This window comes from Ciconia boyciana, chromosome 9 (genome assembly GCF_034638445.1).
Source record: "Ciconia boyciana chromosome 9, ASM3463844v1, whole genome shotgun sequence".
NCBI classification, from domain to species: Eukaryota; Metazoa; Chordata; class Aves; order Ciconiiformes; family Ciconiidae; genus Ciconia; species Ciconia boyciana.
Window position 1 is genome coordinate 7324452 of NC_132942.1, and position 13590 is coordinate 7338041.

The 13590-nt window shown below is 47.4% G+C and overlaps 1 protein-coding gene across 1 annotated transcript in view; it reads right to left on the minus strand.

Moving 5' to 3' along the window:
• The window catches only part of FAT2 (FAT atypical cadherin 2), a 50905-nt gene that overhangs the window by 5745 nt on the left and 31570 nt on the right, over window positions 1-13590 (minus strand). The window contains exons 13-20 of the mRNA XM_072873033.1: window positions 12873-13262; window positions 11313-11527; window positions 10551-10688; window positions 9740-9883; window positions 8833-9030; window positions 6925-7732; window positions 5976-6121; window positions 1773-2214 (exon numbers count right to left, since the gene is read on the minus strand). Coding sequence (XP_072729134.1) covers window positions 1773-2214; window positions 5976-6121; window positions 6925-7732; window positions 8833-9030; window positions 9740-9883; window positions 10551-10688; window positions 11313-11527; window positions 12873-13262 — 2481 coding nt within the window. The remainder of the gene's footprint in view (window positions 1-1772; window positions 2215-5975; window positions 6122-6924; window positions 7733-8832; window positions 9031-9739; window positions 9884-10550; window positions 10689-11312; window positions 11528-12872; window positions 13263-13590) is intronic.

Consider the following 13590-nt stretch of genomic DNA (forward strand, 5'->3'; position numbering starts at 1 on the left):
CTTTGCTGCTCGTCCACATGCTAAACATCCCTGCTTTAGAGCACAGACTGAATGAATGCAGACCTGTTTCCACATGCGTGTTAGGGATGTACAACAAGGATGTGCCGACGCTCGTGCAGCAGGTGCTGGACGTTGCCTGTGGGGCTGTGTGTGCCCAAACACACGTGTTCCTGGACGCGGGGGTTCACATGTGTTTGCAACTGTGGTCCTGAGTGCTGTGGTTGATGTGGTGGCTGGTCTGGTTTTGACCCTTTCCGCACAGATGCGTTCTCACGCAGCCACATGGCTTACCTGGGCCCGCTTGCACGGACGTGTCTTTGCCTGTGCATGTAATGCCACGCCTGAGCTCTCTGGGCAGAGCTTTGCATAAACTCGCACTGCATGCCCATGGCCTCCAGGACTGAGCCCACAATGCTCAAGGAAACCAAGCACCCAGGATAACCTCACAAACTAAAGGTCCCTTGAGCAACCCCTTCCCTGCAGTCGTGTCCTGTGTGTTCCTGCCTGGGGCCATGCCCCACAGGCTCTTTCCTGGGCAGCTGGGCCATTTGCAGAAGTTGATCACCTTGGAAGGAAACTATGGAAGGGCACTGGTTGATTATTAGATTATTAGTAAGGAAGTGAGTTTCCTCCTCCCCCCTCCCATTGCATACTCTCTGCAAAGCAAGCAGGTGATGCCTGGACTTAGAGCAGAGATGAGTTTTCACCTCGTGGGCTTTGAGCCCCTTCCAGCCCAGCCAGAGGGGTTTTTTGTGCAGGGGGTCTCAAGGGTAAGGCTGAGGCACGGCTGCCAGCCAGGCTAACTGTTCGGTACAGATGCGCCTTGTGTCAAACAAGTTCACCTGAACCAGGCAGCTGCTGAGTCGACAGGGCTGGGAATCTTGTTCCCAGAGGCTGTGGGCAGGGCAGGAGGAGGTGTGCTCCCTCCTCCGTCCTTGCTTGCTTGCTGGGCAGGGTGTGGGCTTTGGCAATGGCCCCAAAGAGCACAGAGCTGAGGGAAGAGCTCCTGCCCCATGCAGCAGCCCGGAAAGCAGCCCTCTGCCCCAAGGAAGGGCCAAAGTGCAGCTGGTATCTGTCTCGATAGATAGGGCATTATGGGGTGCAGCCCCACTGTACTGGAAGCTGGGACGTGGGTGTAGGGCAGTGACACAAGGGTGGACATCACTGGGAACTGCAAACGAGCCCTGTCCCTGTGATACAGCTCGCTGTGGGGAGACCCTCTGATGGAAGGAACAGGGCAGTGGTGAGACTGTCTTGGGAAAAGCCTGGTACCAAACCTCTGTTGAGCACGTGCACCCCACGTTAGCCTGAGACTCTTGGATTTGAGCTTATGGTTTTCCCATATCCCTTCCCATAGCCCCAGGGAGTCACTGACTGCAGTGGGAATAGACCAAGGTCTTGGCTTGCTTCTGCCCAGATACCATCGCTGCATGATCCCATCTTGCCCGATTCCAGCCTCGCTAATGGCTCCTTAAGCAAAGAGGATGCAGAGGGGTGGGTGGAATTTCTATTTGCATTTGAGTTTTTGGCAATGCTGTGCTCTCCTAGGTCATGCACACTCCTTAGAAACACCCTCCCGCCCTCTGGGCCATGGTCCGCTGATGAGAGCCAAGGATGATGATCTCATACCCCGCAGCTGCTGCTGCACTGTCCCCCCAGGACAGGGGACCTCTGATTCTTCTCTGGAGTAGCCCCTCACATAGGGACAAATGAAGAAGTTGTATCTTTCCCTCCCCTCACTGCTTATTGCTCTGCATGGGATATTCACGTACCTCCTCCATGAGTTTCAGAGCACATCCCGTTGTTGAGGCATGGGTTGCTGCTGCAGGCACCAGTGGGGGAGCAACACTGCTTTATTCCCACCTCCTCCATGACTTCCTTTGATTGTCCTTTCCCAGGCAGGAGAACCACTTCTCTGCCATTGATTGCAACCACATCCAGGCAGCCCCTGAACCCCCTTGTGACTCTCTGGGACTGGAGCAGCTGCCGGAGGCCTCCAAAAAGCAAGTCTCGTCTGCCCCGGGAGATGCTACAGGTTGCTGGCAGCTGGAGAGAGGCGTTTCCCAGTCCATCGATGAGCAGGCGGACAGATGTGTTCTTCACCTCCAGGAAGACTGAGTGCCACTCACCGTCGCTCACAAAACGTGAGGAGGAGAGGTTCCTGGTGTAGTTCCCTCGGCAGCTGTACCCAAGTTGAGGCACTCCATTAACCATCTGCAAAACAAGTCCCAGAAGTCACAGTTAGCTGTGGTACAGTTGGCTGCTGTTCATGGAGGCTTTCAACACTTCTCCTGCTACTTGTTCCCCTCTCTCCCTGCCTAAGCATTGAGAATCAAGATAAATCCCAGCTTTCAGACTCCAGGAATTACCAGCTAGGCAAATGCAGCCCCTTTCACCCCTATTAAGCTTTGCATGGATCAAAGCCTATTTAAGTGACTTCAACCTCCTTTATTTTGCAGAACACCATCATCTCTTGCACAACCTCACCCATGGTCCTTCCCTGCAACCTTTGATTCATCCTCATTTCTAGAGCACAAGTCTTATGAGGAGCGGCTGAGGGAGCTGGGGTCGTTTAGCCTGGAGAAAAGGAGGCTGAGGGGAGACCTTATCGCTCTCTACAACTGCCTGAAAGGAGGTTGTGGCGAGGTGGGGGTCAGTCTCTTCTCCCAAGTAACAAGTCATAGGATAAAAGGAAATGGCCTCAAGTTGCACCAGGGGAGGTTTAGACTGGATATTAGGAAATTTTACTTCACTGAAAGGGTTGTCAAGCATTGGAACAGGCTGCCCAGGGAAGTGGTTGAGTCGCCATCCCTGGAGATATTTAAAAGACGTTTGGATGAGGTGCTTAGGGACATGGTATAATGGTGGTCTTGGTAGCATTAGGTTTACGGTTGGACTCGATGATCTTAAAGGTCTTTTCCAACCTATATGATTCTGTGATTTTGTGATTCTATGATAACAGGGTGCAGAGCCATGTGTTCATACTCCTGCAGCTTCTCACCCCTTCTCCCCCCTTCCTGAGCCTAATCAGAGCCCTGGTATTCAGACTATCCATAACTTCATCACCAGTCACAGGTGGACTCTTGTTCTAGGCCACATGGCCTTTATTCTGTTCTCACTGTCTTGTTAGTGGTGGGGAAAGTGCTGGAGCAGTTCCCCCTTTGGCATGGGTGAGGGTTCTGAAAGGACCTCAGCGAGGAGGGGCACTGGCAGCTTTCTCTGGAGGAGGCAAGGAGGAGTTGGGAGGCAGAGAAAAGAATTACTGTTGTATCCAGCTCCTAACCAGCATGCTGGAAAGCCAGGCCAAAGCTGCTGATAGGTGTTGCAATCCAATCCTTGATCTCCCGCAGATGGGAGGGAGACAAGATACTGAGCTTCTAAAAGTGAACCATACCAGTGTCTTCTGCATTAAACTGGGATGTCAGAAATTCCTATTTGTGGCCCAAGATTCATCTTTAAAACTCATATGGAGGAAGGAGAAGGGAAAGGTTAGCTGTGTTGTTTCAGGGTGAAGTCAGGGGTAAACCTTTCTTTCCCCTTTTTCTCCCCAGTGCTTTGTTGATAAAACCTCTCTCTCATAGAAGCCAAAAGCCTATGGAGAAGGAGAAAAGAGATGGAATGAAACATTCATGGAAAACCTGCAGAGCTTGTTGTTATGTAACATCAAGCAATTAATCCCAGGCAAAAGAGCTCTCCATGGGGGGCATTAGAGACAGCGAGGAGTGGTGATGCTTGGAAGAAGCTAGAAGAAGAGGAGTGATTATGGGCTATGCTGAACTCTAGAGGAACCTACATACAATATGATGGGGCTACTCTGGAGGAGTCAAAAGCAGAGCAGGACGACAGTTAACTCTTAGAGAAGTCCACAGTATAAATAAATCCCAGTGGGAGGAGAGAGCAACTGCTGAAGGAAGGAAGAACTAGATGCAGCTGGCACATGCCATGGAAGGGCCTCAGGGCAGTATGTGTGTAAATCTCTTTGCACAATTGGCAAGCACACCAGAGAACTTTGTCACTGCACTTTATCTGGAGGAACATGATTTCACTTCAGATGGGTCTGTAGATTGGGCTTATCAATTTTTGGGGCTGGGAGACAGCTGAGAACTCGATTCCCTGGAGCAAGAACTGGCAGACTGCCAAGTCTTTTCCAGCTTGCCTGGTTTGCCATCCTCTTGCTGCACCCTATTTCTGAACATCAGGAGAGCTTAGTGATTGGAAGTTCTCCCCTTGGGAGAACTCATCCTCTTCACCAAATCTACAAACCATCGGTTATGATTCTTTCAAAGCTCTGGCTCATACGTAGAGTACTGCAGTCCACAAAGCTTAAAATCTTGAGGGATTCCTTCAGTTTTTTCAGGCCAGATGGTCTAGAAAAGCTTTGATCCCTGAGATATTGTTAATAAAGTGAGTCACGGAAGAAGTGATTCACAGGCAACTTTATGGTGGAGTCTTTATGAATGTTTTCTATTGAAAAGCTTGTGGAGATATCTGGGTACAGGAGATCATGGGCACACTGAACTCCATCAATAATGAGTCTTTTCTCCTTTGACTCTGTGTGTTAGGCCTGGCTCAGTAGAGCTTCCTGCCATCTCATCCTTTCTGAGCACCAACCTGAGCGCTGGACTCCTTCTGCTGAACTACTTGGTGACACTCCTTCCCAGAGACGGGGCAGAAAGCTAGAGGCCCTTCTTGAGAAGTTTTTCTCATCAGCCCTTTACAGTGCAGCTTAAAGTCACTCTCGGAGATGAGCACAGGACATATGAATGATGATTCTCTGCTCTTGCTCTTAAGGAGCGATGGCTCTGGCAGCAGGAGCTTGCAATATGTACTTTGGGCAGGTCTCTCAGCACTGGCTGCTGTGCAGCTCCCTGTCTGTGTAGGTCTTTTATAACAGCAGAAAGAAAAGTGTTTCAAAATAGGAAGACAAGGTTGTGAAACCATGAGAAGGGAAGAGGGAATTCAGGGACAGGATGAACACTTCCAGGTAGGTTACAGTGTGTAGATCTCAACATGATTAGTCTCAGAGACAAATCTCCGTAAGCTGGTAAGTGTGTCCTATGATCTTGGTCTCCAATTAGTCCGAATTTAATTGATGAAGAATATACAAAACCCCTATTCTTTAATCATCTGCTGCTTTCCTTCTGTTGCCAAAGTGGAAGAGGGAGATGATCTTTGAAAGCTGAGTTGATTCAGTGTACAGCCAGAGGGAGGAGAGCGATCAGACTGAAATGTTCCTGGCTCTGCAGGTGTCTTAAACAGTGAAACTGCCTGAAGAAAGTGGTTGGAAAGAGTGGGGGGTTGAGAAATAGCATTTAAGACTCCTATTTTGTCTGTTCTGTCCATTACTGTAAAGGACCTTTAATTTGTGGTCCATTTGATTAGATGCATGTGCTGTGGTGTGGGTAAAGGCTGGTGAAATCATTCCCATTCTCAGAGCTCACCTGTGCCCTCCTCATCTCTACCCTGTTACCCCAACCCTCTAGCCCAATGTGGCAGCCTCCTCTGTGTTGGATTGAGCCATAACGTGGTCTGGCAAATGGTTTGTGTGCTCAGTGGGAGTCTGACTCTGCTCCTAAGGTCTGGGGGGAAGTTTGCCCTTTCCTACAGTGGAAGCAGCCCAGTCTGGGGAAAATTGCACCTAGTAAATTCTTTTCCCTGAGTGGTGTGATATAAGAGAGGGATGGAGAAGCAAGCAGTAAGGAAAAAGCTGATGTAGATCTATGATATGGGTGTATGCTGCCTTCACACCAGAGACTAGCGTGTGCATTCACAGATGTAAAAACCAACTCACTAGTTGTGGTTGCAGCAATTGCCAAACTGTGCTTGGCTCTCACTTGGTCTTCCCAAGTCTTATATTTTAGCTAGATGAATTACTAAGGGTACATATTATTGGATCTTCTTTCTGTGATTCCCTTTCCCAAAAAAGTAAGTGTTTTTTATGCTGGAAAGAAATCCCTGTGCATTGCAATACATACCTCCAAAGTGGCGTGGTCAGTCCCATTAGCGTAGAACACGACAGCGTGCAGCTGGTGGGTCTTCAGGCGAAAGTGCATGTGCCAGGAGCCAATCTGTGAGTGCTGGTACCAAATGTAGCTGTGGCCCCCAAACCTCACAGCCGTTCCTGGAAGGAGAATGAGAGAAAGGTCTCCCTTTTGTCACATTTTGCGACTACAGACTGTATCCAACCTTGTATCCAATCTTTTCCCAGCCTGACACCATAACTGTCCAGGACCAGTCCCATCCACAGCAACCCATGTACAGCTGCACTGCATCTCCCACAACTCCCAGTTTGGGCTCCCAGCATTTATTCTATGTACTCAACTGTAAAACAATCCTGCAATAGCAGCCCTGTTATTTCTGTCCTATAGCACCTTCGAGGTGCCCTCAGCATGGTCTACAACACCCTCGAATTTTCTCATCCTTAATAAGTCTTTATGTTATTCTATGGCATCCCCCTACCATTGCTGCCCAAGTGATGTTAACCTCCATCCCTGCTCCCTCCATTTATTTCTTGAAGTATTCTAGAGTCAGTATAACAAATATGCTTTATTTGCAATTCCTTAATTTTTTTCAGTGAGTCTGTGTTTTGCTGACTCTAGGATCAACACAGGAGCTCAAAGATCAAAATTCTGATCACTGAGCTTCATTACCTGCTAGGTCAGAGTGACTTTTCCCAATGAGATGGATAGATATTGCTGCTATTTAATGAAATGTTACAGGAGATTAATTAAAAAAAAAAAAAAAAGACTAAGTGAAACTTTCAAGCTCTAAGAGTTTAGATTTGGCTTTGAAATTGCAGGCAGAATCGTTGGTCATTGGGACAACCTAATTCCATGGAAAGTCCAGATGCTTTACAGTGTACTGAAGGAAAACACAATATGCCTGGGTTTATAGTGTGGGACACTACCAGGAAGAATTGCTCACCATTGCAAGAACAGATTTGCTCCAAGCTGTGCCTTGGGGTGAGGACGCTGAGTCGAGCAGTGCTGTAAGTAGACATCATGCCTGGATCCAGCTGAATGGTTTCCTTGCAGACACGGTGGGAGCAATCTGACCCATGACACGGCACATGAATTGCCTTCTTCATCCGGAGACCAACAAGTTGGTCCATCTCCCCAGCTGACACAGTGATCTTATTTGCGAGGACCTGAGGCTCATACAAGGAGCCGTGCGGCTCTCCAACGGCCAAGAGCAGGTCTACGCCATCAGAGGTAGCTGCAGGCTGTAAGCTGGCCATGTGGATGTTTTGGCGCCGAGTGACAAGGATGTTTCCCAGAAATCTCTGTAAGTTGCGCCAATGGTCCCCCACAAACTCCTCAGGGGAGAGGTGGCGAAAGTGTAGCACCACAGCCTTGTCCAAGGCCTCCTGCGTGAAGCACCACACGTGGACATTGACGCTGGTGGTCGCTATGAACGTACCATCGCTGACTGTCACGTTCAGAAGATAATGGCCATGAGGAAGCTTGTCCCCAGCAATGATCTTCCCATCTGCAGCCCCAACAGAGAAGAGCCCCTCCTGGGGCACTTCTGCCACCAAAGTGTACACCAGTGTGTCATGGGGGTCTCGGTCCGTGGCATGGATCTTGCCCAGAACGCCACCTCGGAAGGCTTCCTCATTGGTGGTGATGAATATTTCCAGGGGAAGGGCTGAGGGGGCATACTGGCTCTGCTCAGTCACTTGGATATTTATAAAGGCAGATGAGGACAGGGGAGGGATACCACTGTCAGAGACCTGTCAAAGAAAACAGAAGGACCCGTTATAGCCACATGCTGACTTACCGTCACCTCACCTGACTGGATGGGCTGATAAGGTCTTGTGAAGGAGAATGCCTTGCAGGTAGCAATGGGTGGAAGCTGTCAGGCAGTGGGTTGGGAATGAAGAAGGAATGGAAAAAAATTGGCAGCAGTGTTGGACCTCTGCCTGGAGCTGGCCCCAGGGAAACGGCAGCATGCCTTCCAGCATGGAGACGGATTGAGACCTTCTGTTAGCAGTGGGGTCGCGCTCATTTCTGTGTGTGCTCATCAGCAGCTGAGACACACCTGAGTGGCTGTGATTTCCTGAGGATTAACCATCTTTAGTGATGCTGCCAATCTTTGGGGTTCCATGCGTAACTGAGTGTACAAAGATATAAAGCAGTTACGCACGTCAACACATTTGCTCACCTTCCGGACTATTTAAGCCTGTGTCCCACCTCTGACAATGTCTGTCTAGCATGAGTCAAGGAACCTCAAAATAGAAAAATGCAAATAATCAGATTATAGGATAAGTTTCTCCCTAATCTTAGGCAGTTAGTGGTTGAGGTTTATAATATAATAGTACCTAGCTTTTAGAACAACTACCATTACTGAACAAGTATGTACTTTACATGTTATTATCCTTTTGTTTGTAATGGACTATCCTTACTGATAACATTGAAAAATAATTCACTCTGCAACAATAGAAATCCTCTTTGAAGAGGAACTTAAACCACTTCTTAAATGACAAGGATAATTGGAGAAAGTTTGTAGGACCAGATCCAGGTCTCACTTTAAACTGGAAGTCACTAGAATGATGCTGGGAAAAGCATCTGTCTAAGGAAACCGCTGACAGAGTATTTCTCATGATCATAATATGTGATTTTACCAATGCAGAAACTGGCCCCCAGCTTCTTGTGGGCAGACTGTGTGGAGAAATGAGCTCTGGAGCTGGCTCCAAGCTGCACTATTTGTGCCTGGATTGGATTTCTCCAAAGCCAGAGATGTTTCCAACCAGTTGTGCCATCCTAATTTCATTTTGTTACTACTAAATCTGGCTGGGGAATTCAGATACCAGGACAGTAAGGAAGGCTCTACCTGGACTTGTAATAGGTACTGTTCTTTCGTTCTTCTGTCCAGGACGGATGATGTCACCAGCAGACCATTTTGGGTGACATCAAAAGCCTTCCCATCGTTGCCCTGGGTGATCTGGAATGAATACGGCGGTCCATTTTCTGGGGAGTCTCTGTCGCTCATAATCAGCTCCAGAACGCTTGTACCCATGGGAGCATTCTCCTGAAATGGGGAAAGATGCTAGTGGAGAAAGGCAAGCAAAGAGAAAAGGCCCAGGGGAACCCACAGTGCCCCTAGAGCTGCTGGATCAGGAACAGGGAAACAAATCCCACACCCCATGTGCATCCCTCTGGTACACACAGATTGAGACTCTTGCCAGCAATGGCAGAGTCCCAGTGGTGGCAAGGGACTCCCTTTCCTGGCATTACGTATGTGGCCGCTAAGTGCAGATGGTTGAGCTGATGCTGTTGCTTTCCCCTTGAGTCACGTCAGCACAAGAGCAGATGAAAGCATGTTTTGAGTATGTTTCTTTCTGAGTATCTGTAGGTGTTATGAGTCCAAGTGACAACTGGGCTGCATCCAGCAGACATGACAATGCTTGACCATGTGCTTGGCTCTGCTCTTTATGTTGTGGTGTAGACACGGACAATTGCAAGGGAGAAAGGGGCTGCAAGTCAGGCTTGGAAAGTGTGAAAAGCTCTGCACTCTCTGTACTGAAAAGACAGGAGGTGCCTGAAGCTATTGGAAGGAGAAAATGGCATCTGTTGGCAGAATATCTGCCCCTGCAGATGCTACCAGTTCTTTGTGGCAATGAGCACAAAGCAACAGCATGCTTCATCGCTGTCTCACCCCTCTGCTCCAACAGCAGCCTATGCATGAGTACCTTAGTGCCCTGAGACAGACTGGGAGAACAAACTGCCTCCTGGCTTACCTGCACCACCACGCTGTAGTTGAGCTGGAAGAACCGAGGAGGGTTGTCATTGACATCAGACACGTGGACATGCACAGCGACATCACTGAACTGAGCAGGGTGACCGTTGTCTGTGGCCCGAACTGTCAGGGAATAGCTGGGGATCTGGAGGATTTATAGTACGAGGTTACTTGGAGAAATAGAAGAATGGTGGCTTTTTCACATGGATGTTTTACTCTGCTGCAGCTTGTTAAAATGCTTGAGGCCATGCATTGCACCATAACAATAGCTTTGCTCTTGGCTAAGGCTCTCCATCCATAAATCTCAAAGCACATTGCTAAAGAAAATTAGCCTCACAATAATTGAAGAGAAGGGAAACAGCTTGCCAAAGATGGATGAGACCAAGCTGGACAAACATCTGTCGATAGTGGTTTGAGCTGCTGCTGCTTTATGAATGAGAGATTGTCCAGATGACCTTTCCATCGCCTCCCCATACTTGTTTTCTATAATGCTCTGATGCAGAGAAGCAGAAACCAACCATGTTGGTTTCCAGTTTGGGGCTGACTCTCACCCAGGCAGCTTGAAGCACCAGTGGAGCAGACCACAGCCCAGAGTTGTGACCACTGAAGGCTATATTACCCTCCCTAAAGCCCAACCTTCCTACAGCAGTATCTGTGAGTCTAGAAAATGAATGAATGAAAGACTTGCCTTCTGCTTACAGTATTATGAGTAGATCATTCAGAAAACAGGAGGTAGCTGAATATACTGTGCTCCCTCAGTCTTTTGGGGCACATCTGTTTTAGACTTCCTGTTCCCATTTTCTTGAACTCACCTCCTCCCTGTCCAGATGCTTGGCGATGCTGATCTGCCCACTTTTGGGCTGAATGGTGAAGTGTCCCAGCGGGTTCCCTCCCACAATTGAATATGTGATCTGATTGTTCATTGCTCCATCCAAGTCATCAGCTGACACCTGTTAGGAGAAAAAAAAGGTAGGACCCCTGGCCCAAAAAGGCCTTGCCATGGAGGAATGGGGGCAGGACCTCCTTGTCATTTAAGGATATTGGTTTGAGCTTGCCTCAAATGAAGAAGGAGAAGGAAGGTGGTTTACATAAGTGTTATTAATTAGTTTTTTCAAGAGAAAACTCAACAAAGCTACAACAATGGCTTTCTCCTTGTGTCTTTCCTCACTTTACCACCCCTGTGAAGGTAACACTGGCTGGGCAGGGAACTCCACATGGGTAAACCTTGGGCTCCACTATTCTGCCCAGGAAGTCTCTGCCTTCCCCAGGTTACAAGGGTATCAGCCTTCTGCAGGCATTTTAACTCTCTTGGGAGGTCCTCAAAGCTCCTGAGCCCTGCTTAGGTATCTCAAGCTTTCACTTAAAGATGTCTTCTACGGCAAAGTGTCTATGGAGTGTCAGGAATTCTGGCAATCATCTTTTTTTAAAGTCATGCTTAAATCTTAGATGTTAAATGTCACAAACTCACTGAGGTGCTTGTGTCCAAGGAAAAATAAAGTGCAAAAGAAGAGTACATAGTGCCTAGCACAAGTAAAAGAACAGGTAAAGACGTCTGGCCTGGTTCATAATCATACCGTGAGGATGATTTCTCCAACTGCAGCATCCTCCCGGATATCAGCGAAGTAAGGGTCTTGGATGAACTCTGGTGCATGGTCATTGATATCGGTTATGTTGATCACCACCATGGTCACATCGCTGAGAGAAGCTGAGCCCTTCCTCGTGCCCTCAATGGATAAGTAATACTCGTGACTCGCTTCAAAGTCCAAGCTCCCATTTATGTATAAGGCACCTGCATTGGCAGATGGATAGAAAAGGACAGAAGATACTTTGAATAAATGGCACATGAGGTTTCTTGGAATACTGGAGATATACCAAGATGATTGCCAAACTGCCAGCTGAAAAGGTGCTGTTGACCTAGCTTTGACTGGTTAAATCAGGATATTGAAAGTCATGGCATCACATAAAACAAAATATAATTGAACTGATTCTGCCATAACCTGCCTTATTCTGGTAGCAAGTGTTTGAAGAGATGAAATAAACTCTCATTCTGGAAGGTCTCCAGGAATCTTGATTGGAGGAGATCTGGGACAAAATAGGATCAGAGTCCAACAGTGCTACTGAAAGCTGTGACCAAGGCAGTAGTAGAGCATCATTGAACTGTGTCAGAGGCAGGATGAAAAGGTGTGAGATGTAGATGCAGAGTTGTACATGAGAAAGAGGTATGTGGCAAGATGCTGTGATTTGTAAGTGAGGCTTGGGATGCAACATAGAAAGATGGAGGAGGCTGTTAATCTCAAAAACTGAGTGAGGAACAGGGACTAAAGACATAAACTGGGAAAAAAAAAAAAAAAAAGGGACAGAATGTGCCTGTGTACTTCAATGCTTTCCTGGGTTCAGCACTGAAAATGTCATAAAATTTTTCCCTGGAAATGACACTGTTCTGTGTCTTTTAAGATGTACAAACTCATAAGAAGATTGGTGTGGAAAAATTAGCAAGAGCCTTGGGGACAGAGAAGCTGAGGAAGGAACTGTGGTTGAGGATGTTACGGCCAAGGGCAGGAGGCCATTAATGACGCAGCCAAGGGCTTGTTTCAGGGAGTTAACAGTGGCCTTCCAATAACAGCTCTTATCAGATCACTGTGCAAACAGAGCAGTGCTTTATTTGGCTATTAAACCTGGCTCAATGCCTGCTCATGGTTAATAGATTGGTATTAGCCACATTCATTGAGTGCTACCTAATAAAACTGCCTCCTACCCTAGGGTAAAGGTTCCTTGTGAGATTAGGATGGAGAGACTTTTTTTAAATGAAACCAACTTCTCCTGCATTTTGAAGTGGAAAAAATTTCCCCATCTTATTCTCTGTGTATTCCTTATTCCCATGGACCCATCTCAGGTCCCAGACATATAACAGGAATCTTTCCATTAATTTCAATAAGATTTGAATCACTCTTTAAGTGACTTGGCTGGCAAAATCTAGGGTAGAAGAGAAGACTATATTCCCTATCCTTGTGCTGGCTAAAGACAGAGGAGAGCAGAAGTGCAAGCCAAATGGAGAAGAACTAGAGAAGATGTATACGAGGACAGCCTTTGATATTGCATCCACCTGGACCCGCTTGGGTGTGAGACCATCTTACCTGTGTTTGAGTTGAGCTGAAATTTCCCATGGTCGTTGCCATTCACAATTTCATACTTGATTTCTGTGTTTTCTGCATTGTCCCTTGTCAATGCTGACAAGTTGAGGACCTCTGTACCCACAGCCACATCTTCTTTTACCATGGCCACATATTCAGGGGCCAGAAAAACAGGCAGATATTCATTTAGATCCACAACAGAGACAGTGACAGTGCCAAGAGCAGAGAGGGGCTCTGGGGTGCCCCGGTCGGTAGCACAGACTGTCAGCTCAAACGCCGAGTGCTGTGAATCCTTCAGAGGCTTTTCCAAACGGATCACCCCTGTGGTTTCCTCAATTGAAAAGTGTCCATTGGCAGAGTCAGAGAGAGAATAGACCACCTCAGCGTTGAGACCTGGAAGGATAAGGGACAGGCTGTGTTTAATTCATGGGTAGGAATGCTGCAGTTTAATTTTTTTTTTTTTTTAATCCATTAGGACTATATGTACCTAAATGACCTTAAATTTCTAGGGAAAATGGAGGCTGTATGAACATCAAGTGTGCCCCTGTCCATCTGCAGGTTCAGACATCTAGCCACCCTCACCACCATCCATCAGCATCACCTGTCTGTATTTACTAGTGCTTCCCATTTTTAATTCCCTTGTTTTTAAACTTAATTTCCCTTCATATCTGGTTCTAAAGCAGATAAATATGATCTTGCTTCTCCATCATTGTAAATTCAG